Consider the following 24,719-nt stretch of genomic DNA (forward strand, 5'->3'; position numbering starts at 1 on the left):
TATTAAACTAAGAACACTCATAATAGAGTTCTGAACAAAGGTCTACCCCCTGATTCTGGATAATTTTATTTAGATAGCTTTACCTAGTTGAATTCTGTAGCTACTAACAATAGGAACGGTATTAAAAAAGCAGCACTGAGTCCTGTAGCTAGTTGGACGTATCTCCAGTTATCGAGCCACTTGGCCATACTGGGAAGCAAAACCTGGGTCACTCCTAAGCCCAAGGTCATACCAAGATGCAGATAGTTTCGGTCAGCCGGTAGGGCAACCTCCGAATCTAAAACAGACAAAATAATGCCAATTTTTAACCATGGTATCCAACCTTAAAGTTAAACATCACATGAACTGTTTCTTTTGTTATTAATTATGTCTATTCCAATACAGATGCAGTTCTGTGATAAGCATACGCCAATAAAACTGAATCGAGCTGATTTCAGAGATCCTGAACACCGCGTGTCAGGTTTAACACCGTTAAATATGATCGACTTAATTTAGGGTTCGCCCTTTTACAGGTGGCAAATATCCTGCAGACCTTGGAAAAGGGCTATAAAAGTAGGTATCTTTTAATTCCTAAAAAACACGAGCTCTGTGGCCTTTGATTTTAAGAGATCGTGTATTTTGCGTACGACGGGAAAGTTCTATCTGATCTGCAAAAGACTAGCTTCAAATAAACCATAAGATGTATTGAAACAACAAAACTAACTTACATAAGGCAGCTGAGAGCATTTGAAGCCCGGCCGTGCTCATGGCCTGGGCAAACCGAACAATATTGAACACTTCTATGTAGGGTGCAAAGGTTCCAATTATTCCAAAGATACACATGGTTACAGCAGCCACATCGAACATTATCAGACGGCCATATCTGTGCAATTGTGTGGAAGTCACATTCTCTTAATACTATGCATATGAATATAACAATACGGTAAGATTGTAAGGTAAACTGAACGAAGTAAACTGAGACAATGAACAAAAATTGCCCATGTTAGTTCTGCTGTAGTAGAATAAATTTTACCTATGATTTTTAGAACTTTGAGCTCTTAAGTTCGTCTACTGCCCAACTATAATGGGGTGAGTAAATAGAATTTTCGGGGAGCATAGTCTCCTCTGTAACTTACCTGTCTCCAAGTTTTCCGAAGAGGAGTGCTCCACAGAGTTGTCCAACAAAGACCACACTTTGAATTAGAGACCTCATCCATGACCGGTTGCAGACAAGATCCCACTGAAATATAAGTTCTATGTTTAGGGAATTGCACGATGCCTAACTAAGGCGCGTTTCTCTGATATTTCGACATCGGATACATGGATAATGTGCAGTGTGAAGAACTATATCAGACGCATGGCAGTGCCAATTAAGATTCATTGACAATAGTATTTACCTTGTAACGGTTGTCAGACAAAATTTGATCGCTTGACTATTTACTAGGATTATGTTATTTGATCAAATACTAGTTCCTCCTTTGAAGGTATGCGCATAAACTAATTTCGACCGTGACGTGGTGAGTTCATGAAGCATAATGGCCACAAGGCAAGTATGGAGAAACGTTATCAAGGACGAACATTGTCTTCGGTGCCGTTGGGATAAAGCTATTTTCACGATGAAGTTGGTAAAACAATTGGATGACCTCCTTCAATTTGAATTTTCCTACGTAAGACAGAGCTATACTTCACGACCATATTCGGATTATGAAAATAGACGTTAATATCCAGACCTTTTTTTATCTCATTGACGACAACAGCATAAATGGTTCATTGTCACCGAATTAATCGACCCTTGACGACAAATGAAGAAACGGCGATCCCTAATATTTCGTCTGTTCAGGCTTTTAATAGTAAATTTTCACAGATTTGATTCGGAAAAAAAATGTTATGTAGTGTTGAATCCAAACGAAAGCCATTTACAAGAGTGTTTGTTCTATACCTTTATCTACATATATATATATATATATATATAAATACAGACCTCTACGACAGCACTAGAGGGCTGGCTTAGATTATAAATCCACTTGGTACAAGGTAAGACGATTGACGAATTTATTCCCTCAGAATCCCAGTAATACCTGGAGATGAAGACAACATATTTTTCGTTTATATATATTTCGCATATATACAGCGCAATATATTTCCTTAAAATAGGTCTGGTGGTGGAACCTTATCTGGCCTTCCAATGGATCCCAGCAATTGTCTTGAGTTTCCTCTCGCGTCTGAGTAGTGTATGAGACATAAACAAGTTCTAGGGTGCGTCGGCTAATGAGCTAAATCAACACCGCTATTGCCCTAAGCGAAGCGACCCTTAAACGTCACCCTTTTATCTAATAAGTACGCGTTGCACCGCAATAGCGTTGTTTAGTCATATTGAATACTGTCCTTGTTAATGGGCAAGTGTATTTCGACCAGAGTCTACGAGTACGTTTCCCACTATCAAAAGTATGCTAGACTAGAAATAAAAAAAAATGCCATTTAATGTCTTCGAAAGTGGAGAAGTAATTAGCGCCATACCTGGAGCAAACATCATTAGGAAGAAGACCCTCTGTGAGCCAAGCTTCACTTTTATATTCTGGTGGAGGAGCGCAAGTGTGGTCGATGTCACCAGCCAAAAAATCGACGGACGTTAACGTCCATCCAATGGGAACAGCGCGAAGAATATTAACGACCATTAAGAGGAAGTGGTATTTACCAAACGAACCTATTACTTCAGATACATCAGCCAACTGAGAGCGCCGCTTCTCTATCTGAAACAAAATATTTAGTCATAGTAAATGCTGTACATATACACGTCTTTTTACGAAGATGACTGATGTACGTTGGTATGTACTAGAATAGACTGAGTCTCAAATATGTACCGACGGAAGAGGTTGAGCGCCGTACGACTCGACGTCAATATCGTTAGCAGTAACACTGGAAGGCTATCAGCACATTCGGATCCGTTATACTTTGAACACGTTAAAAGATATAATTATGTAAAATATCAAGGTATTATTGTGCGAAGGGAAGAAACACAAAGTTAACCCCAATGCTGGATATATCATGAGCAATTCTAGAAATCGACAAAATGCAGATTTTCACGATGTCTTTGATAAACAAAAACACCCTTAAATATGGTACTGTTTTGTGTATTGAAAAGTTGTTGTCTTCAATGCAGTGCTAACGTAGTTTTAGGCGTTAAACTCGCGACATGAATTTCAGAAGAATCATGTTAAGCTTGCTTATTTTGCTCTGTTTGTTTACGAAATTTCTATGCATGTGCTGGGTTAAGCACATTTAATTTCATGCCAGGAGGAGGCCGTGTCCTAGTAAAGCTTAACGCGTAACTCTAAACAAAGGTACATTATAACTTACGTCACAGTGTGTCCGAAATGGACAGAGTGCCTGGTTGTCTAGGAAAAAAGCGCTCTGACAAGCTGCAAAAAAAGCTGTCTTTTAGGTCTTTGGCTGTCTCTAGGTTGTTAGAGCTGTCACTGTGTCTAGTCGCCTGCTATGAAGGACAACGTCAAACAAGAACGCAAGTATTCTATTTATAAGAAATTTTCTGCAAAAGCATTCTTCGCACATCGTAAGTAACTTCGGCGCGAGGTCGAATACTTCTTATGCAGGCTCTGTTCCCTTCGCTCGCATCTGTTGAGTAGTCGGAAGTGGCTTTAACTTGCAAATATTGGCGGAGCATGCCTGGCGCACGGCCTTCGTTGATCAAAAAGGCAAAGATCGCAGGTGGACCCTTCTTTACTTTGCTTGAAAGAGTGAAGCCTGTAACAGTCCGATTTGGGCTTTTCGTTTTCTGATCAGCTAGGGCTCGGCACATACTAAGCACTTTCGCGATAATAATGTCAGCCCTTTTTTAGAATTGCTCCTAAATCACTTAGTTTTGAAGAAGTCTGAGAAGACTGCGGTGACATGAGAGGGCGTTGATATCAGCCACTGCAACCATTGCGTCGAGCTATTCTGAATACACGACATTACTATCGGTACAATCTGAACTTGCGTATGTTAAATGCGATACCTGTACGCATTTCGATGACAGTTGAATGTATTCATTTCTACGCTCTCGACAATGGTTCAATGTGAAGACTCAGAAAAATGTTGTTTTTGTGGGGCGCCCCTCAGTGGCCGTGTTCGACTTCCCACGCAAATCTGCCCGTTTAGTTTGTTCAGCTTTATACTTATCAGAGTTCCGCTAACTGCTGTTAATATTTCAACCCATAGATTGTTAATAAAGTCATACGATCCCAGATAATTACGTATGCAAACAGCTGCGTCTCGCTGCTGTCCTGAGGAACATATTCCTCAATAGCGCTTTGGCAATCGCCATTATTATACGTTACGACCTAGCTACAGTTAAAAACACATTAACCTATTACGAACACTCAGAGATAGATATTCGAGTAAATAGCATTCTACTGCTAAAATTGACGGACAAGCGTCGCTGATCTGCCAACAAAAAATTATCCTTGGCTCTCGTCCGCCCCGAAGAAACATTCTCGTTTTCGATCAACCAGATCAGCTTTGACTAGCTACGTGTAAGGCCAATGGTAGCAAGCATCAAGTTTGCCTTTTATTTTAATTAAATGTGATATAAAAGATGACGCAAAAACCTACTAATTTTTCACAACTTGTATGTATAAAGAAAGATATTAATCCGATAGAATATTTTACGTGTTACAGACGGCTATAGAAGTTCGAAGGTTCGAAGCACTATCTACCCTAAGAACGACGCTCAGTCAGGCAATGCAATAGTTTGAGACGGGTACAAGAGATTAAAAAGTGCTTTATATGCCGAGCTAACTGCCGTCATTTTAAATCGACTAGTTTGAAGAATCGTAGAGCGCATCTGTCGCAGTGGACTGATTGATAGCCTGCAAGACGATGATAAATTATAGTGCACGAAACGCTCACAAAAAATGAAAAGAAATAATCAAATTATCAGAAGCTGATACGTATGGTCGAGCGCCAACTGTGTGCGCCTTTACCCTGCTCACCTCTATAAATGAAGTCTGCTCTCAGGTAGTCGAGAACTTTGTTACTAGCAAGTTTACCCTTCCGATGAAGTGAATGGAACTATTAGCTCTGTCTGATCTTTGACTCTTACTTTGACAATTAAACCGTTGAAATAATCTTGCTGATTCAAACCACTTACCGATAGCATAGGTTCATCGGCTTTTTCCGGAGTTTCATCCATTTGGACAAATCACTGGACTTTCGTAGACTGAATTAACTCACACCGTTACCTAAATTTTGCGAAAACTACTGCCTCAATCTAAATATCTATGGATTCTTGATACTAACGTCGTAATGTTGAAAAATTCACCTAGACTTTATGTGGGCCCTTAGAGAAACCGACAGCTGACAGAAGCGAAAGGGGTGAAGCTTTACCTTGCCACTTTGGCGCGACCGCGCAAGCGGCGGTTGCATTCGACTGGCGACTGCTTCTTTCTGCCTTTATAGCTAACCAATCGAGGGCTGGTGATTTCCGTTTTTCTGACAAATCTAATTTCAATAATCACTGTCACTTCTGGAGCACTGCTAAAAGTCATGCCAATTCAAGTATAAACATATTGTCAACGAAAATGACAGGCACAGTTAGCCACTCTTTCGCTCGTTCAAAAGCCTGAAAATTTGGTCTTCTATGTCAACTTTGAACCAACTCTGTCTACCGACTTTGGGCCTCATCTAAACGTAAAACTCACCTATCTATATGTGCTTTAATTATAGATCGTAGCATTAATGATTGCTCATAAAATTTAGCACTGTATGATTGAGGTAATTTCTCTTGTCATATTTTTTGTCAGGCATGCAGGCCTACACGTTTTCGTCTGTAGCATGATTAAAAATATAGAAGTCATTTCGCACTAATGTTTTTAAGTCCTATTTAATCTCATCTATTCTTGTAAAAGTATTCACCTTAAAGTTCTTCAGTGCCTATTTTAGATCTGGCTTTGCGGATCCTTTCCTTTTCCAGCTATGTCAGCTCGCGCGTTTCAGCAGTGTTGGAGGGGAGTGAAAGAATAGATTAAATAGGTATTCGGCAGTGGTAGGATGATCGCTTGCTGAGTTAACGCGCGATATTATCGAGGCTCAATACCGGGCGTAAGCTGACTCCGTTTCATGCTATAAGCCAGCTATCTGAATTAATGTATAACGAAAGTACCGGGCGTAAAGCTTTAAACGTTTATCAACTTATCTATTCAGTGTGAAAACATACGTTTCATTCTAACCCTCTGCCAGGAAACGTTGCGTCCTATAGACAACATGTCAAAAGATTTTTGGGGGCTACGTATTTTTTTCGAGTTCGTTTAGCAATCAGAAAGTTGATCTAAATTTTCGGGCGGTAACTTTTCTTGTTGCTCAGAGGACAAATGAATTACAATTATTAGCTGAGCCTTAGAGGCTAACACAGATTGTACACTGTTGGTTATTTGAGCCAGAAACCTGCTTTGGCCCTTTTTCAGCAAAGTAAGTTTATATTAGTCCTTTTTGGACCATACAAGCATTTTTCTGCAAGACCGTTACCATAATTACAACGGACCGAAAAAAAAATAGCAAGGTTACCTGTGTACCTCGTCCAGAAACAGTCGGTTTTTCGTAGTAGCAGTGTGTTGAACCTCCGACTCCGTTACCGAATAGAGATAATTTTTTCTCGTATGAAAATTGACTAGACGCAAAACCTTGGCAAAAAGCCACTGGACTTTGCCTATTTCCAAAAGTTCTAAATAATGCTACCCTAAATCGATGGAGAGAGAGAGAGAAAAGGAAATGGCTCTCCTATCGAGACATATCATATCCTGACAGTATGACTATGGGATTGGATCATACCATTTGGCGACTTAATGATCCACAGTTAAATAACAATGAAACAACCAATAAATCGCTTACATCTCTGGCCTGTGCTGCTATTCCCCTTCACCTGGACGTTCGACCAGAGACGAACTCACGTCTATAAACCTCAGCAATAAGCGTACTTACTTTTTTCGTGATTTTCTTCTTCTCCTCCTCTCTGTTGTGCCGTTTAGTTCGATAGGTTTTTTGTGAGCCCTACAAGTGACGTTATACTTAGTCAGTATCGTTGCTGCTTACTTTTCCTCAGTGCCGATCACTAAACAAACGAAAATTTTCATCGTCATACCTTAGTATCCAAAATACGTGTCACGTAACGTTTTGGTATAAGCGTTTGAGCACAAGTGATTAACAACAAAATAATATTTTATTGTGAAATTCTGTATTGCAGTCAGTAACCTCACTCAGTTATCTCGCTACGAAAAAAATCTACGAGTGTTCACCGAATCATAAAAATGCGCAAGCACTCGTGGGCGCTAACAGGCGGTGATTTAGAATCCATTGAACTTCTCCTTTCACAATATGCCAAAGTATCCCGGCATATCAATAATTATTTGATATTATTTTTGAAATAATATTGACAAAATTATAGATAATTAGCATTTTCGAATGCACTCTCCGGAGTCTCGTACCGCCCGGAAACATTACAAAAACTGTGTAAAAATTGAACGATATTAACGCTGCTCACACGTACCTGCTTGATGAGTTTATACTAAGAACACGAAAAACTTCTGAAGTTTCAACTGGAGATAGAGTTCTACAATTAATGTTTATGAATGCCGCCTCTTATTCATCACGGCAATCCACGTTTATTACTAATCCATTTTACATAGCTCATCAGATACTGCTATGAATTTATCTAAATAAATAATAGGCATGTCTACGAGTTGTTGTCAGAAATATTCACGCAGGAAGTAACAGATGTCAGCTAAAGGTCATCATTCCAAGATCCATGACAGACTGATACGCAAGCTGTTGCTACTGCGATTTATTTGACCAGAGGATTTGTACACTTCGTTAAATAAATTCAATGGCTAGTTGATATCGAGAGGCGACTCGGTACGTTTGAAACTCTAATTAAGAAACAATATAGCGCATGCAAGATATTGCGCTTTTCGAAAAGTCATGTTTTTTTCGCCTATATTTTCCGTCTTCTCATTTCTCGCTGTATGTTATTCGAAAAACTCTTGTTCATGATTTTCAAGCTCATTGTTATTGTTTTGTACAGGCCAATAGAAATTGACCGTGAGTTCGGATTCTAAAATCCTAAGGAAAAAAAAGTGTCCTAAGGAAGACGATTTGTCTGGCATGCGTCGTCGTTCTTGTATAGCCGCAAAAAAAACTGCTGAAATATCCCTAAATGTATGTATGTATGTGGCGTGTACAACGAGGACTCCCCAGTCTCTGAAAGTGCTGCTCAAAATCGGTTTCCTATGTTGAAAACACGTAGCATTTTCAGTCTGAAGAATGACTTCTACTAAGGTCAAACTAGATAACATTTCAACATCCAAACGGTCTTGTAGCGCAAGTATAAGTCTTTTTTCATAACATAACGTATGAAAAGTTTTTATTTTGCGATCTATTATTTCTCTACGACAGGGTAATAATCACCCATATAGATAGATCTTCTGTGTGCGCCTACTTCAACTCAGATATTTATAAGCTCTGTGCTTAACTAAACCTTTACAGTCGTATTTCAGTGCGCGCTTTTGTATCTTCCAAGAACACCGTAACCACTATCGCAATTGTGGTATCAACGGCTCACCATATGTCGTTCGAATATCAATGACTCTTGCTATCAGACTGATAGAACATACGTTTTAGTTTTCAACAAAAAAAAAAAACATTAAAAAAAGAAAAGTGTTCAGAATAATGTTCGCAACTTTTATTTTGATAAAATAACACACGATATTGTGTGGAACCCGCTAACACCGAGGAGCCCTACAACGAAATCTCAATGCTTAAACATCGCTTAATACTTCAGGGTGTACCAGATGTCCCATCTGTTCTTCAGGGGAAATGTTTGTTAATTTATATACATAGCTATATTGCAATCATAGTAGGGTAGGTTTGACATAGAAACTGGGCTTTGTTTCGGGCTGGGAAGCCGTCGGATGGGGTGCCTAGCGGTGATATCGGACGTAAAAAACTCAAAACAAAATGAAATGCTTCAGCTCGACCTTTTAAAACAAGACAAATGCCTACGATAGTCTTCTTAGGATACAATTTTTTGTGTCTCGCCTCGCTTTGCTTTGTATTGTAAGAATACTTCACGCACACATATGTGTAATTGTAAAATTATGTGCGTATGTAAAATGGTTGCATTGAAATGTGACTGGACTATTCATTTGTAGCAATATGGCGACTAGCGCTAATAACTTGAAGTTACGCTAAGAATGTGTTTGACAACAGATTGAAGATGGCGAATTTTCTTCCCAACAGAATGGAGCACCTGCACAGCCTCATCGTGATGTAAGAGCATATTTTAACTAGAATTTTTCAAGCAGAAGTTTCGGGTGAAGAGCCTTTACTTCTAGCCCGTTCAGCATATTTTTTTATCATGAATCAACTTCCTTTTGTGGTTATGCCTTAGCGATATGATCTGATTAGTAAACGACACTGGGAAATCTAAAAATTGAAATTTCTGCTCGATATCTGCGTATTACCGGATCGAGTCGTCGATGCAACTTCTGGCGGGGATCTGGCGAGTGTTTCATAATACGAATCTTACCAGTCGTCGAAGAGCGCCAACATCGTCGCTTATATGAAGCGAACGAAGCACTGGAATTACCTCTCTATTAAGACCTGTGTGTCTTGAGGTATACAGGTATTGCCAAACAATATCGTTCCGATAATTACCTGATGTAATAGTTCCTATGCTTTATATCATTATGTATGTTTGGTATTATTCTAGTACGAACGCGATAACAGGCGTTCATTCGATGCAGCTTCCAAGCAGCTGATTATATTAAACGTTTGCAACGTACTATGTATCGCAAATCTCATTATTGTAATAGTGCTTGCATATAGAGTGATACGCCGCCCATATAGATGTATTATAGCGCTGAAAAGCCCGTAAAGGGTAAGCTGTTCGTTGAGATGGAAAAGATAGTTTATCTTTTCTCTGTCTGTTACGAACAAAAAAAGAAAGATAGTTTTTAATCTAGCATTATTTTAAATAGATAGTTAAGTTGAAGTGCTTGCGTTGGTAGCCATATAGTAGTTCGTATGGTTCGTTTTTATGCTGTTCATTACACCCACACAAACGGGTGTAATCAACAGCCTAAAAATTACGGGTTTTACTTGATCGAAACTTGAAGGAACGGATAAGCTGCTGATAGGAATTGCCGAACAACTCGCCTATGACAGTTAGCTAGTATTACTACAACTACGCCAAAAACCCTAACCTCTATTATATAAAGGATTCAAGCTTTCCATATTAAATTCTTATCCTCGTAGGGCAAAGCATGCATTAAATAGTTTATAAACGAACATATTAATGAGAGTTTAGGATCGGATGGTTTAGTTTTAAGTAAGTAATACTTTTCTTAATCTCAGGCTCTTCTTAAGGCTCAAATAAGGATTTGGCATGACTCGAAGCGCCTTTCGACAGGGCTGAATCTCTTAAAAGTAATCTACGCCAGTCACCTGTTGACACGATTTCGATTTGAATAAGAAGGGTCATTAATTTAGACTTCTCAAGCGGAACCATACATTTTTTATATTTTACATCAATAAAGCTAGCTAGCTAGCTAGTTCGTTTAATGTTGGTACGAAACAGACTGTCTCGCGATACTTGAAAAAATGATTTTAGATTTTTAGAATATAAATAGAACAGATAAATTTTCACTAATTACAATGTCCTTGTGATGATAAGTATTGCTCAGCGAAGCTTCTTTGTCACGATTGTGTTACGGTTATGGATCAAAATCAATTATAGTTCACGCTTGTTTTCGTGTAGGTTGGGACACACGTAGCACAGCACATTTAAGCAAAGGAAAGAAACAGGCATGCGCGTCCTTGCGGGCCTATTCGCTTTGGACGCTGTTGTTGGATAAGGTTACGCTCCGTTTTGAAGAAGCGAGTTCGAAGAAAAGCGTTATGATATTAATACGAGATAACGAAAACTTCTATATCAAACCAATAAGTTAATTTCGCGTCTCGGATTCATAGCACTCTTCCGTTGACGTTTCAGTGACATCTGCAGTGCGAGTCCACCAATGGCCAACCTATCGCAACGTTAGTTCGGATAGGATAGAGTCCATACGTTTGCTGAGACCGTCTCCTTTTCATAAACCCACATGGATTTCGAGCGACCTTCACAGCCGACGTCGAATAGACGTACGTGATTAAAATGTTTGTATTTCGTGCGGACATGTAGATACGATTGGTGGCAACTAACAATAAATCTCTCTCTCTCTAGACTCTCAGTGAATCACCTTCTTGAATACGGAAGTTAATAACGTAACTTTAGCTGCTAGAAGATAAGCAGTGTAGTGTCACATATACCATTCGGTTCCGCTCGAGTTACACTGTGTATCTCTTAAGGCAATCGTTAAGATACCTGCTCGTTTAAAGTTGGCGTCTTTACAGTGTCCTTTCGACCTGCGCACGGCCCATTTTCTATATTATAGATGACCTATTTAAGCATTCTCGATAGGAACAAAGAAGCTTAAACGTTTTCAAGCAAGTACGTAATAAGGAACGCATTCAAGCAGTATGTTACCTATCCATCTAGTTTTTAACTAAGTCCAGGGTGATGGGTTCGCCCAATTTAAATCTACCTTTTTTTTTAACACTGCCAGCTTAGGCTAATCCTTGGCCTAAGTCAGTTTATTCTCCCCCTAGGAAGAGCTGATCTCACAATGGATTCAATCCTATACACGCCTAATTTCTTGCGTGGAATATTCCTTTCTACACCTACTGGGTTTTGCATTTTCGACCTCAGTCAGCCTAAGGCAACGTGGCTGAACAATGTTCCGTAGTACTGCGAGCGAAGCGCGACTGTTCACTTTGTGAGCCTTTTATGCTGCACATTCAGCTGTGCCTATTGCGTTCCAGTCAAAAACTTGCGAGAAAAAACTGTGCAGCGAGGAACATTGTGTTATAATTGTACTCTGTTCAAAATTTCAACAATAGGCAAAGCTGTTTATTGTATCAGTCTGCCCGATCGATGGATCACAAACCACTTCTAAAGGCTGTCTATAATACCTGAGTTGTTCAAATCGTCCTGTCGTAACGGAATCGTTACAAGACGTACTTCGACGGGATAACCAGTCTAATCAATACCCTGAAATAGCTAAGGGTCGCATTGAAAATTGATGAGACACTTGCATCATGGTTGACCCTGACCGAGGACCACTACGCTAGCTCGAACGAACATATAAGTAAACAGTACCTAACGTGGGAAATATTGTGTACCATAAATCCAATAACAGGGCGAGAATAGCTGTAAACAAAGTGTGAAGTTCGGTTTGAATATCATATCAGAAGTTAAGTGAAATCTGTGCGTCTTTCTACTGGAAATAGAGAGCTACCAATTTGTTCATGCATAGCTAGCTAGGTTTATGAAGCATATCAACTGGAAAGTGCCATCGTTCTACCACAATAACAACTTACTGCTGGAACAGGCTGATAGCATTGTAACTGCATGATGGCAGGTTAAATAGAGTAGTCGCAACGATGTAACTATTCTACTATGTAACTCTTAGAAATTAAGCAAAGCAAGCAAGCAGGGTCAGTCCTGGCAAGCAAGCAAGCAGTCAGGATGGCCGATGAGTACTGCAGAATCCACAAGGATTCAGAAAAGGAGACTGTCGATCTGCACTTTTAATTTAGCTATGGTGTGAGGTAGGGTAAGCGTTCGGCAAATTGAATTCGTTCATACTAAAATAACTTGCGGTTAAATGACAAATTTTAGTGCTAGGCAAGCTATAATTTCGTCGGAAAAATGCTTCGGAAAATATGCTGTGGGTCGACGAGGCTAACCATGCTTATCCGGGTATTGTTAAGAAAAATTGTGTTGCGGCGATAACTGTCTCTAATTTGTGATGCAACCTAAAGCGTATAAGGTTTTCGATCCTTTCTTATATAATACTTTACGTTAGGTAGGGTATATAATTATATGAATTAGGTGCAACAACATGCTGATGACATATCAGCAAAGCGGCTGCAGGATTGTTACCACATTTCAATGCGATAACAGGATATGACGCCATGTGAATAGGATTGATTGAAATAGGCAGACGTGGCGCAGACGCGCACCAACGTATGAAAATCACAGTCACGTTCCAATGAGACGCTGAGAATAACTGTAGAGAGGCACGCGGTCTAGATTAGATCCTGTGATTTTCTGCGCTGGTTTGCTCTGCTTTCCCTAAATAGTTTTTTCATCTTTTAGTGAATCCTTCTTTATTAAAGGCGCTCTATGTTTTTGTACAAAGAGCGAGGAACCTTTCTAAAGGATGCATTTAGAATGCGTTTTTTAGAGCAGTTCCTAAAACCATACCTATTCATATATAAGCTATCCCTTCGCATCTACCTGATTTTGCATTACTAGTAGTGTCGTGTTGCGCTTACCTGATGATGGATTACATTATTTCTGATTTTACATACTTGCAGAATCTATGGATTAGCCATTTGTCAACAATAAATAAAATGTTAAATAAGTGATAAATGAAAAAGCGTACGTCATTTAATGAGGTACATTTGGAACATTAGACTGATGTCATATTAGGCCATACATTATTGGTGAATAATTCAACAGGTTTTAAGTATATAGATTTTTACCTACCTGTGAACTTTTTGGACCAATCGATGCTTATTCTACGCATCGATCGACTTATTGAAACTTCCGCCGCTTCTGCTGTTAAAACCCTATGTGTGTTCTTTTTTTAGCTTGTTTGATGAACCCAAATGACTTCCGACCGATTGTTTTGCTCAGTTAAAGGTTTTCACTTGGCAAGATCTGGGCATGAAACGAAGCTGCGGTTGGATGAACGCTGTTTTCCCTGACCAGTTTGTTTCTATATAGGAGAATATTAATTTGTTCTTGACTCGACGGGAGCGACCTTTTCATACTTCACATTTAAAAACAACGTTGCACTACCGACAAAGTCGGCCATTAGCGTGATTTACGTTGATATGTTAAATTTGTAAGCAAAAACTGTACTGTATGAATAAGATTGTTCAAGTATGAAAAACAATTATGAAATTGTTTAAGTCTTCCCAAACCAAATACGTTACAACTGCGATTATCTTGGATTTCGTGCACCCTTCTTTATGGCTTACGAATGAAAAATTGCTTTCTGATAGCTTCTCAACAGCTGTGTACTTGCGAGTTGCTTTGCCATACCTAATATCGAACTTGATGGTTTATATGAAAAAAATAGGAAGATGCTATTGTGCCCTTTTCAAGGCATGAAAGTTATCAAATTTATTGGATCTCAATATGGAGCGTGTAGAAGTTAAAAACATTGCTTTATTGTGATTGAAGTGTGACAGTTAGATTGTGCGTGGTCTTCAATCTACTACATTGTGATTGTGGTATTGTTGCATATACTGTCGATTGCTGCGCCACACATTCGTGAGGCTCAGCAGAAGCTCAGATATTTGGCCACATCGTCTTTTTCAGACAATATCTCGTAATAAATAAACCGTCTGATATCCATTACGCCAGCGAGGACAGGCCTACATCCGAATCTATATACCACCGAAGACGATTTCGCTTGTTCGATTCACCTCTGTTGGACTTCACAAATTTGTTTCGTGTATGCAATACTATGATGCCCAAGGCGGGTCTTTCTGCTGTCTGTAATAGCTATGTGGATTGACGCGAGTACACCCACATGTCTGTCCATCTGTCTTGGACTTAATTTGTAGAAACTAATTTTTTGTTTATTTCTTTAATCCTGTTTTAATTCCACAGTACGTGCCTTAGGAAATTTTATAGTAGGTTAACAGACAGCACACCTTATATGCTAAAAAGTTTGGTGAACACAGTGACTCGTTCTTCCGCTTGAGGCGTCACGGTGTGGTGATCTCTTCTATGGTTTATTCCCTCCCATTCCCGTTTTTAAAACGACTATGCTGAACTATATTTTTTTGCTGAAGGTTTCCACGCCATTTTCAAAATAAGGCTCAATCGCTGAGCGATCTTTAACAGTTAGCTTCATTCGCTCAATTAGCATTATCTCTGCTTCTAAACACAATTATCTTTGTAAGTAGCCAAAACAGAAAAAATTTAATCAATATTTTTATCAATACAAATTAACGATATCGACAGTCTATCGTTAAAGTTCGATCGAGCCGAGCTATGAATAAAAAAGTTTAGACATTGCATTCATTATTATACATATAGACCAAAAGCTGTTTAGAATATCTTCGTTCTTTAAACCCACAGATTAATATTTTTATTAAGCTATCAGTATTTAATAGTAATAATAATTTTAATATATTATTTAATATAAGATTATTATTATTATTATTAAGCTCGAGTAGCTATATCCATCCCTACTATTAGTATATGAGTTCACATAATAAAATCCAAACTCCAAGAGTTAACTCATAGCCAGTTTACCTTATATAGCAAATTACCAAAAGAATTATTAGTAATAATTCAAAATAAATGTTGGTTTAAAACTTGATCCCTTCTTTTTTAGGTCAAAAAATAAATTTATCCATTATTATTATTATTAGCTTGAAAAAATGTAAAATAGAAGGCTTGCGCATCAAATTTGTGGTTCGGATTAACAGGCCTGGATTTCACTATTTCTATATCTCAATCTGATATTGTATTTCATTGTTGTATGGGCACTTTGTGGATTATAAACCGCAAGCCGTGCGCTATTTACTTCATTTTTGGCACACGCTATTTATGTTTAGCACGTGGAACATTTGATTTCGTCTCTTGGCAATTGATTCCATATAATCGCGATTGTAGCATCGCTACACAGCTGCAGAATCCAGCCTAAATCAGTTCAGTATCCTTAAACACGACTGCAGGAATAATGTATACTGTAACAAGTGCCACGGTCCCCGTTTAAGGACAAATAGTAGTGTGACTAGTGGAACTAGATTCCTTGTAGAAGAAAACTTCGGTTTCACGTTTGTACCGTCTCTTACTCGCATGTAGTATGAGTCAAGTACGGTGCCATGATGCTAATCAGGAAATTTTACGCAATGTCCTTGACCCCTTTTAACTAATAATTATGGGTAGTAAGGACACTCCTTGAGAAGCACCTCATCAATAATCGGTTCCGCAGGGAGACCGATTACTTCAAGTAATAACACAAAAACACATTCTCTTCACATGTTTTAAAATTTACAACGCTTTTGCGGCTTAATTAGGCTTTGTGTAGACTAAGTGGAGCCCTACGGAAGGTATGCAGTCGATTTAATGATATTCCAGGCTAAACTAAAAACAGTGTTAGGTATAAAAAATCATCTGAAGCTGCTAATTCAAATCAGGACCCATAAATGATCGTTGTCTTGTAATAGGAACCGAATTGAGAGGCATAGTTTGTTAGAAGCGAATCTGTCCTTAGAGAGTACCCGTATTTCCGCCGTTTTAAATTTTTCGCTTATGTAAGAGTGCTATAGTAATTATTACTGAGGCCTGCATCAACACGCACAAAAAGGAAACGTTGTTGTATCTGAAAACAGCCTTAGTTTATATGTTTCAAGCTTACCCATATATATATATATATATATATATATATATATATACCATATATTCCATGACCCAATAAATGCATGTAAGAAATAGAAAGCTGTTGTAAAGTAACTTCAATAATAACTGCCCTTATGACAGATAAAGCCGGATAAAGGAACATATTGACAGGTCTATCAGAAAACGCCTATAGGTCTAGCATGTTCGTAGATGTCTCAATTTTTACTTGTTTGTTTGATATATGTATCGTAATCTAATTTGCTAGTAGGCTAGACACAGAAATATCATAGGTCACTATTTGACCTTGAATGAATATAATGCATTTAAAGAAAATGATTAGCTACTTCGTAAATAACTTCGGAATAATACAAACCTTTTGTACATCATTGGCTTCATAAAGCTCACCGTTATCTGTATTATATTTAGTTGTCATCACATAAATAGAAGTAGCAGACACAGATGCTGTCTGTCTCCAATAACTAACGTAGTAGTGAGTGACCGAATTGGTGAATAAGCTTTTATGTGCCCGTGTGAACCTCGGCTGTCAAATGAATTTCGAAGGAAGTCCATTGATCTCGACGCTACAAATGATCTCGGTGTCTTGGGAACGACGACGCAAGCGACGTCCTGAGCACTCGCTTAGTTATAAATGCATAAGTAACGCATCCATATATTCCTATGCCTTCAAAATGTGACTAAACAATATAATTGTAAAGAATAACAATGTTATTATCATTTATTGGGGTAATTTTTAGCATTTGAGTAAATTATGAAGCCTGCAATTCCAAACCATTAACTGTTACTCGGCCGCGCACGAAACACTTGTTTAACTTTATTTTTTCTAATTTGCGTTGTACTAATTTTTGTGTAAAATTCATTTAGCATGGCCAATCCCGGACTGCTAAAACAATATTTCTATAATAATAATTCTAGCTTTTCAATCTTCGGTTTTCTTTGGTTTTCATTTAAAAAAATAACAAAGAGGGGATAAGATGTATCTTTATGAGACGAATATCTCAACGAATCTTAAGGCTCATGTAGAATGGCTGAAGTTTCAAGCTTCAACGCCCCGAAACTGTATGAAACTGAAGACACTATACCCGTATATCTGGGGTAGGTTTACAGCTCGAAGTGGCTGTGGCGTCTCCACCTTTAAAACTGCGATATCTTTACCGGGTAAGGCTTACATTTGTAAAAATAACAGATGATCTTCAAGGCTTTCTCTCATAGTGCATATATAAGATGATAAATAAAAAAGATGATGTTAAAGCGTGAAAAAGCTTGAAGAAGCATAATTGAAAGCAGAAAAGTTTAAAGCGTGGAACACACGTCAAATCTGTTGAAAGAACTTTGCCAGTACTGTGATTCCATACCGGTAAACATGCAACAATAATTGAAGTCAGAACCGACTAGTAATATACAAAAACATATAGCGATATCGTTCTCAACCAATTGCGATTCAATGGCAGTTGTGACAATGAGGCGCACACCTTTGGCCATTGACCCAGCAGCGACATCCGCCACCAACCCAGTCGCCTTTGCCTCCAGGGCCCCAGCGCAAACCCTTGGTGGCCCAACAGAGCTCAGTACGACAGACTGTGCATAGGATTCCATCGCAGCCATCAGTTTTCTCAACGATTGCATTGCACTTCGGGCAGATCATTGCAAAACCGTCCTTCAGTCGTTGCTGAAATGAAATACAACAAATCGTACAAAGCAAGTACTGAAGCTTAGTGAACTATTAAAGAGTATTTGAAGACTTCATTTGAATTGGACTCTATACCTCATGAATTTTCGATGTAGTGATAAAGTCGAAAATATCTGTAAGAGTAAAATACAAAGAGGTAGCGCCTTCTTATTATATAATTAATAACAAACGCGTCAGATGGCAGACGCCGACAATAGTAAAGCAAAACGTAACACATTTAATATTCCTATCAGATCCTACCAGCCACAATTAATACGCAAACGAATCGACTTCATTCTAACTTAAAGTCGTATTTGCTTGTTGGGTGCTTCTTTAATTTAATTTGTGCGTAAATAATAAATCAATTGCATTGAATTTAGGATGAGCATATCTTCACTTACTAAGTTAGGTATAGTTTTGACTGAACCTATCCAGCATTAGTTGACCTCAAGGTTTCTTCCTCGCTTACTGTGACATGAATAAGCCTTTAACTGTAGCGTTTCAATAATTTATTTCGAAGTTGAATTTATTTCAGTCTTTTATTGATTCGCGTGACGGCGTGCACTACCCTTCCGTTGCGAAGCGTAGTGCATTAAGTAATGTCACTAAGATAATGAACATCTAATGGTAAAAGCAAAGTGGCTGCCCAACGATATTGGCTTGATCGATAAAAAATAAGAAAATTTCAAACTCGATTTAAAGGTAATCATTAAGAATAGCTTCTTTGAAAGTTTACTAGAAACCGTGTAGAGTAGAGGGTTTCAAAGGAATCCTTTAGCAGTTTTTTTAATAAAAAATTAGCAGTTTCATCAACGGCGTTACTAGTAATATTAAAAAAATTTTAATTCGAATTCTACATCGATTAAGTTTGCACTAATCATGTCCTCGAATTTAGATATTGGATTATTATTTATTAGATAAAATAGGTATCCACTTTGTGCTCCACAGCTTTGAAACCTATATCCATCTTTATGAAACGAATCTATGAGAGAAGGATGTAGCGGTGAGCTACAAGTGGATCTTACAAGCAGTCACTTCCTTAGGAAATTTATTCCATAAATGCTTGGAGAACGCACCGTAAAATTATGAGAAAAAGGGTAGGACGAAGTCTTATTTTTTAAAATGTTTCGAAACAAATGTATTAATTTGTCAGCATACATAATTTTTACATGATTCTAGAATTGAATGAACACTAAATGAACGAACTACTTAGGTACTGAAAACCTCTGAAAGCCATCTTTTTAGTATCCTAACTCTTAATTTCTTTCTTCCATGATCGATACTACCGCGATCCAACGCCATCATATTATTTCAGGGAAACCTAACCTAAGAAATTCAAACATACCTCGATAAAAAATAAATTCGTTGTCAATTCTCTCATGTTTTGATTCTTTAGTTAGCTTATTTCGATTATCACTAATACGCCGCAGTCATCTCGTAACTTTGTTGAAATTGTCACAATTATTTATTTTGTTCCAGTTATCCTGTCACTTGACCATTGTTGACCCGTTACCCCCTCCCCGTTACCCCACAGCGAAAGTGAACTAAACAAAAAGACGGTAATGATTAAGCTATTCCTGGATCAACCCGTACTAGCTTTAAAGTACAGGGTAGCAATAACTATCAACTTTAAAAAAAATATCGTATTAGCCACGTGGGGAAACGCATTGTTTAGTCAGAAATCTGGCATAAATTTATTAATTATATTACTCTGTACGCATAACAGTTAAGAGAACGATAAATGAAAAATGGGACAGCTACTATATGACGGTGCATAGGGCAAACTTTAAAATTAGTGAATACTGAAGTAAGTGATATGTAAAAACCTAGTGGTTGGTAATCAGCGATTGGAAACATTTTATATAACTTTAATATAAATGGAAAACATTGTTTGTAAGCATTAGGATACAGTAGTCAAGTGCTACGATCCACAAAACAACTCGTAAAACACAGTGTAACAGTACTTACTTCAAGGTATGCCTTTGATTCGTTTTCAGACACCTCGTTCTGTCTCCTAATGGCGAGGTCCGCTTGATATGCTTCGCATGTTTGTTCTTCCTCATGAATAACTTTGCATTTTGAGCAATTAACTTTATTACACACTTCACATAAAAAGCGACCATTACCTTCAGATGATATAAACCACGCTCCGTTACAGTTCGGAGTCATGCACCGCATTGCTAGGGTAAGGGCCCGTTGAAGACCCTTCTTTAAGAAGGCCTGATAATTTTCGGGGGTGGTCAACAACTGCACTTCGCGATCTTGAAGCTGTGCGTCACAGTCTTCGGCTGGACAGTTGACTAATGGCGAGTCCGAGTTGTTGATTGCGCCACGAAGACACTCCCTATGTATGGGCATAACACGAGATCGTGAACGACTACTGGTATTCTACGTAGGAATAACATGTGCCAATATTCTTTATAGTATCAAGGAAAGTGAACAACCTTGTACACCTTTAATGGTTCCAGCTTTTGTATACCATTCTTAAAATAAACTGACTTAGATCCACCTAAAATAAGTAAGCGTAACCTTCTACCACGTGTTGCAATACAACAATAAATGCTATTGCGAAATGCTTATATATGTACTTACCTGCATATTTTGTGTTCTCCGCAGTTCTTCGGAATAACCCCTTCTAACGCAGGAATCTTTTCTAGGCACACGGGGCATTCGAAAGCCTCAAGGTTCGGCAAAATGTCGTGATCGAGTAGAAATACTTGCAAGTTTGATGTATCTAAGGAAAGCGAGAGCAAAAGATCTTATTTTTATCATATTGCTTCTGTTGTACCGTTTCTCTTTTTAATAAGTTAAATTGCTGTTGACAAAATTGTTGAGTTAATTCGGGATATAACGGCAGAAAGGGTTGAGAAAGGCCGCCCACTAAACATACCTCGTGAGAACCGAGAGAATAAAGGTTTTTTTTCGGGTATAGAATATCAGCTATCACTGAAACCCGCCCAACAACAGGTTTATAGCAGGTGAAAACCTACAACTCTATCAAGGAAAACAAACATGTGTATAAATGAATTGAACCATATTAACTCACTGTTTTCAGCGTCGATTCTGAAAGGTTTTTTTCTATAACTCTCTTTTTCCATCTCGTCAGAAAGCAGCTCAAAAATTTCAAGCTCCGTTACACTTGCCATGCATTCTGCATACTGCGGGCAGGTGACTTCTTTGACCGGAGAGTTGAGAATACGCGTTCTTAGACACTCTCTAAAAAACAATGTGTCGGCGATTACCAACTAACTTTGATGAGTTTGCGATATTGCGGCGACTGGTCAGAACTAGTGGTTGGGTACAGATAAAAACATACAACGTAGTAATATTCTAGTATTATCTCTGGGGTTGAGCTAACATATATAGCGACGAAGCTAAGTTTTCTTGTTAAGCTAAAGATATTATTAAAATCACGGCGAGGTCAACTTTACAAGGCCTAACTTCATGAGAATCTGCTCATTTGTATATTTTACTAATTTAAGTAATTGCACTAAGCATAACCAATATTAGAAATTTCTTAAAGGCGGGTTTATTTTAAAGCTTACCGACAGGTTTTATGCACTTGACAATTTTTGAGAACAACCCCCTCGAATGTATCGACTAAGACGCTGCAGTTAGGACACGCGAATGGCGTGAAAGTTGGCCACAGGTCATTTTCGTACAGCTGAAGTGTCTCGATGTAGTTTTGCTCAGTAAGAAACGGTTCACCTTCTACGAATCGCCTACCAGACTTATAGTCCCCAGATAATGGTCCCGCTGTTCCTAACAGTGAAGCATCCGTTGAAACGGAAGCAGTGGTGGATGAAGTACTTGTGGGGGTTTTCACTACTTTAGGCTTCACCGACTGACTCTCTTGAACAGAGGCTGGTGCGTCCGACGCAACGTCCGACTGTGAATTAAGGGATCCCGTGTCTTGTGCATGTTTTTGGGTCATGTTTGAAGACTGCTTATTGTGAATGTTTACTGTGCCGATCTGTTCATTCGCTATCGTTTCTGTTACATCCCTAGTTAAAGACCCGGTTGAAGAAAGCGATAAGGAACTGAATGCATCTGCGATGAGCTCTGGTATTGGCTTCTGATCCTGACTAGAGGCGCTTGCTGCCATTGTAGACTTTTGCTTCAAAGAGTTGGCTATTACTAAAATTTCCATAAGTTGATCCTGAAAAACCATAATAATAGATGTTCTGTGTATATAGTTATGGTATAACTGAGTAATTAAGCAATGATTAGTTTCGCAATAGCTGCTAGAAAAAATGTCGTGAGCATACCGCTAGACGCAGTTTGCATAAGGGTTACTATCTGCAACGACAACATCTTTTGAGCCTGCCAAAAAAGCTATGCGATGTAGATTGGAACATTCATAGTCTATAACACACGCATTACATATCAATGAAAAGTGTTGTTTTTTAAACAGTTATTTAAGAAATTTAAACAGACAAGAATGGCATGCTTTGTCTTTTATTTCTTTAGCTATCCTTGCGCCCAGCGTTCTTAGCATTTAGTCAAGAAAAGATAGTTTCCTGTATAGGATGGTGCGGGTGAATGCCATTTCTCCACTAGCTTTCAGTTTTCTTCCGCATAATATGTTGCATCTTTAGAAGTCCGATTCTCCTATCTTGGAAATGATATCCACAAAAATCGTAAGGCCTTTTTTAGAATATGTGCAGCTTATACGGGTTCGAGTTATGCTACAGACTGTCATTAAATCTCTCTATATATGAGCTTGAGCTGTGGTGCTGAGGAAAGTAGGAAATCATTGAAGAATTCGAAGAACAGTTGCCAGGAGTTGTTATACGGGACTGATCTCCTGGACACCGCAATTTTGCCAAAAATGCTAGACGATATGCATTTTGCGTATTCAACTGGTCTTACAGACTTAGACACAGGCAAATCTGGCGGCGAGATTGGGCCACATGAACATCTGGGAAGCCGCGGACGTTACCTATCATCGTGGTTGATTTAATACAATTTAAAGAAGTGTAACTTGGGTACATCGAAGAAGTAGCTATGAAGTGAAATGAGCGTCCAATAGCTTGTCTGTAAAATGATGAGTTTGCCAAACAGATGGGATGGGACAAGATCGCTAGAACGACTGCCCACGAAATCTTTTGTCCGAACTGCTAGTTAAGCGTTAACGTTTTTCGTCTAAACGACATTTCAACTAATTACTAATACAGCATTTCAACTGACGTGTAGTTGGGCGTCTTTTTTCCGATTTTATAGCCACTTGCCTTTTGTACGACCACCTGAACACAGCGGCTGATTCCACTGATGCTTTCTAAACGAAGTCTCTCGGTGCGATAGTATTATAGACGAGCTGACATTTTCAGGTGAGTTATAGCGCACTTGCTGATTTGGTGCAAGGCATGAGGCGATTAATCATACCTCAGGTCGCGATATCATCATACAGGCTGGCTTTCGACCTTCAGCAATCCTAGAGCTTAATGGGCTACAGAGGAATGAACCACGAATACATAATCTATGCATTTTGGGCTGAAATAATTTGGGAGTTGGAGCAAAGATGCTGTCTAACCCAGTAACCTTTTGTACGGCAGATTTCCACTCTGCAGCTTTCCTTAACCAAGAATCTTACCAAAACTCCAGCGAAGAAATATTAAAAGTAATGCTGACAACTACGCCAATAATATGGTAAGTGTTTATGATAACAGTAGCAAGTTATATCTTTGTATTTGATATTTGTAATTAAACTACCTTTAGATGATACTATTTATATAAAACTGTACTTACTGGGCTAGCCTCGATGGTGATGTTTCCATTGGGGTCAATTGTCATTGACGCCAGGTGATTTCTGCCGCTACTTTGTGGCGGAGTCCGGAACAGCGTTTCTTCTTCCGACCCATTTTCTGACCCGCTCGACTCATTTGTGGCGTCACTCATGGTTTGATGTTCTGAGCTTTCAAGTTTTAAACTGGTACTGCTGTCTACAGAAAATAGTTTCCGTTTCTCCTCCTTATTTTTGCTCCAATTTTCATCCAGATTTGCGACCGATTGACGCTTAGCTTCTTGTGCCTGTCGGCAGTTGATAACTTTACGCAAATGAAAACACGTTTCCGTCACCCGACCCTGGGATTCGCACATACTAAGCAGAAGTAAAAATATATGTATAGTGAAGCAACATGCATTACGTATCGAATAATTTAGTTCATACGCATTTATCAGTAGCTAAAAGACTTCTGGCCCACACTATTGCTGTAATGTACACTGGAGCGTAGATTCTGTTTATCGAATAAAAAATCTTCCCTGACAAAGACGGTGATCTTGAAGTTAAGCTTTGGATGTTTTTTGATTGATACGATAAAATAACATACCAAAACTGTACGTATTTGAGCAGGTCAACGCGTGCCCAAGGGATTCCAATACATACCCGCATGCGGCTTGTTGCGCTGTCGTACAAATTCTCCAGGAATGACCGAATGCATCACATCGTGGACACCTGCCGCCGGAGTCTATCTGCATTCGTTCAAAACAGCGATCATAAGAATGAGCCGTAGAGTTACAAAACTTGCACTGGGTCAT

General features: G+C 38.7%; 2 protein-coding genes across 6 annotated transcripts in view; both read right to left on the reverse strand.

Annotated features, from left to right (window-relative positions):
- LOC111245371 (organic cation transporter protein-like) overlaps positions 1 to 5,364 on the reverse strand; it is a 10,149-nt gene extending 4,785 nt beyond the window's left edge. Inside the window, exons 1-6 of one of the 5 annotated variants that reach the window (XM_022793642.2) lie at positions 5,129 to 5,360; positions 2,497 to 2,725; positions 1,961 to 2,057; positions 1,116 to 1,219; positions 708 to 862; positions 109 to 277 (exon numbers count right to left, since the gene is read on the reverse strand). In XM_022793642.2, coding sequence (XP_022649377.1) covers positions 109 to 277; positions 708 to 862; positions 1,116 to 1,219; positions 1,961 to 2,057; positions 2,497 to 2,654 — 683 coding nt within the window. In that variant the 5' untranslated portion in view covers positions 2,655 to 2,725; positions 5,129 to 5,360. Of the gene's footprint in view, positions 1 to 108; positions 278 to 707; positions 863 to 1,115; positions 1,220 to 1,960; positions 2,058 to 2,496; positions 2,730 to 5,128 lie in introns of all 5 variants that reach the window. The other 4 variants (XM_022793641.2, XM_022793643.2, XM_022793644.2 and 1 more) reach the window with 4 other exon arrangements.
- An 11,839-nt stretch (positions 5,365 to 17,203) lies between these two features.
- Positions 17,204 to 24,719, reverse strand: LOC111244950 (uncharacterized). The gene is made up of 7 exons (XM_022792566.2): positions 24,568 to 24,719; positions 23,931 to 24,282; positions 21,728 to 22,341; positions 21,229 to 21,398; positions 20,775 to 20,916; positions 20,151 to 20,526; positions 17,204 to 18,182 (listed from the first exon to the last, which is right to left on the reverse strand). The coding sequence occupies exons 1-7, from the start codon at positions 24,717 to 24,719 to the stop codon at positions 17,955 to 17,957; spliced, it is 2,034 nt and encodes a 677-aa protein (XP_022648301.1). The 3' UTR covers positions 17,204 to 17,954.

This window comes from Varroa destructor, unplaced genomic scaffold, assembly GCF_002443255.2.
Source record: "Varroa destructor unplaced genomic scaffold, Vdes_3.0 BEIS01000002.1, whole genome shotgun sequence".
NCBI lineage: Eukaryota > Metazoa > Arthropoda > Arachnida > Mesostigmata > Varroidae > Varroa > Varroa destructor.

What these genes read in the sequence shown, in the direction of transcription:
- LOC111244950 (XM_022792566.2), bottom strand. Translation starts at nt 24,719, where the DNA reads ATGACCCAGTGCAAGTTTTGTAACTCTACGGCTCATTCTTATGATCGC. An exon ending in CAGAATCGACGCTGAAAACA is followed by an intron (nt 20,917 to 21,228) that starts GTGAGTTAATAT and finishes CGCTTTCCTTAG; the next exon opens with ATACATCAAACTTGCAAGTA. An exon ending in AATCAAAGGCATACCTTGAA is followed by an intron (nt 18,183 to 20,150) that starts GTAAGTACTGTT and finishes ATTTCATTTCAG; the next exon opens with CAACGACTGAAGGACGGTTT.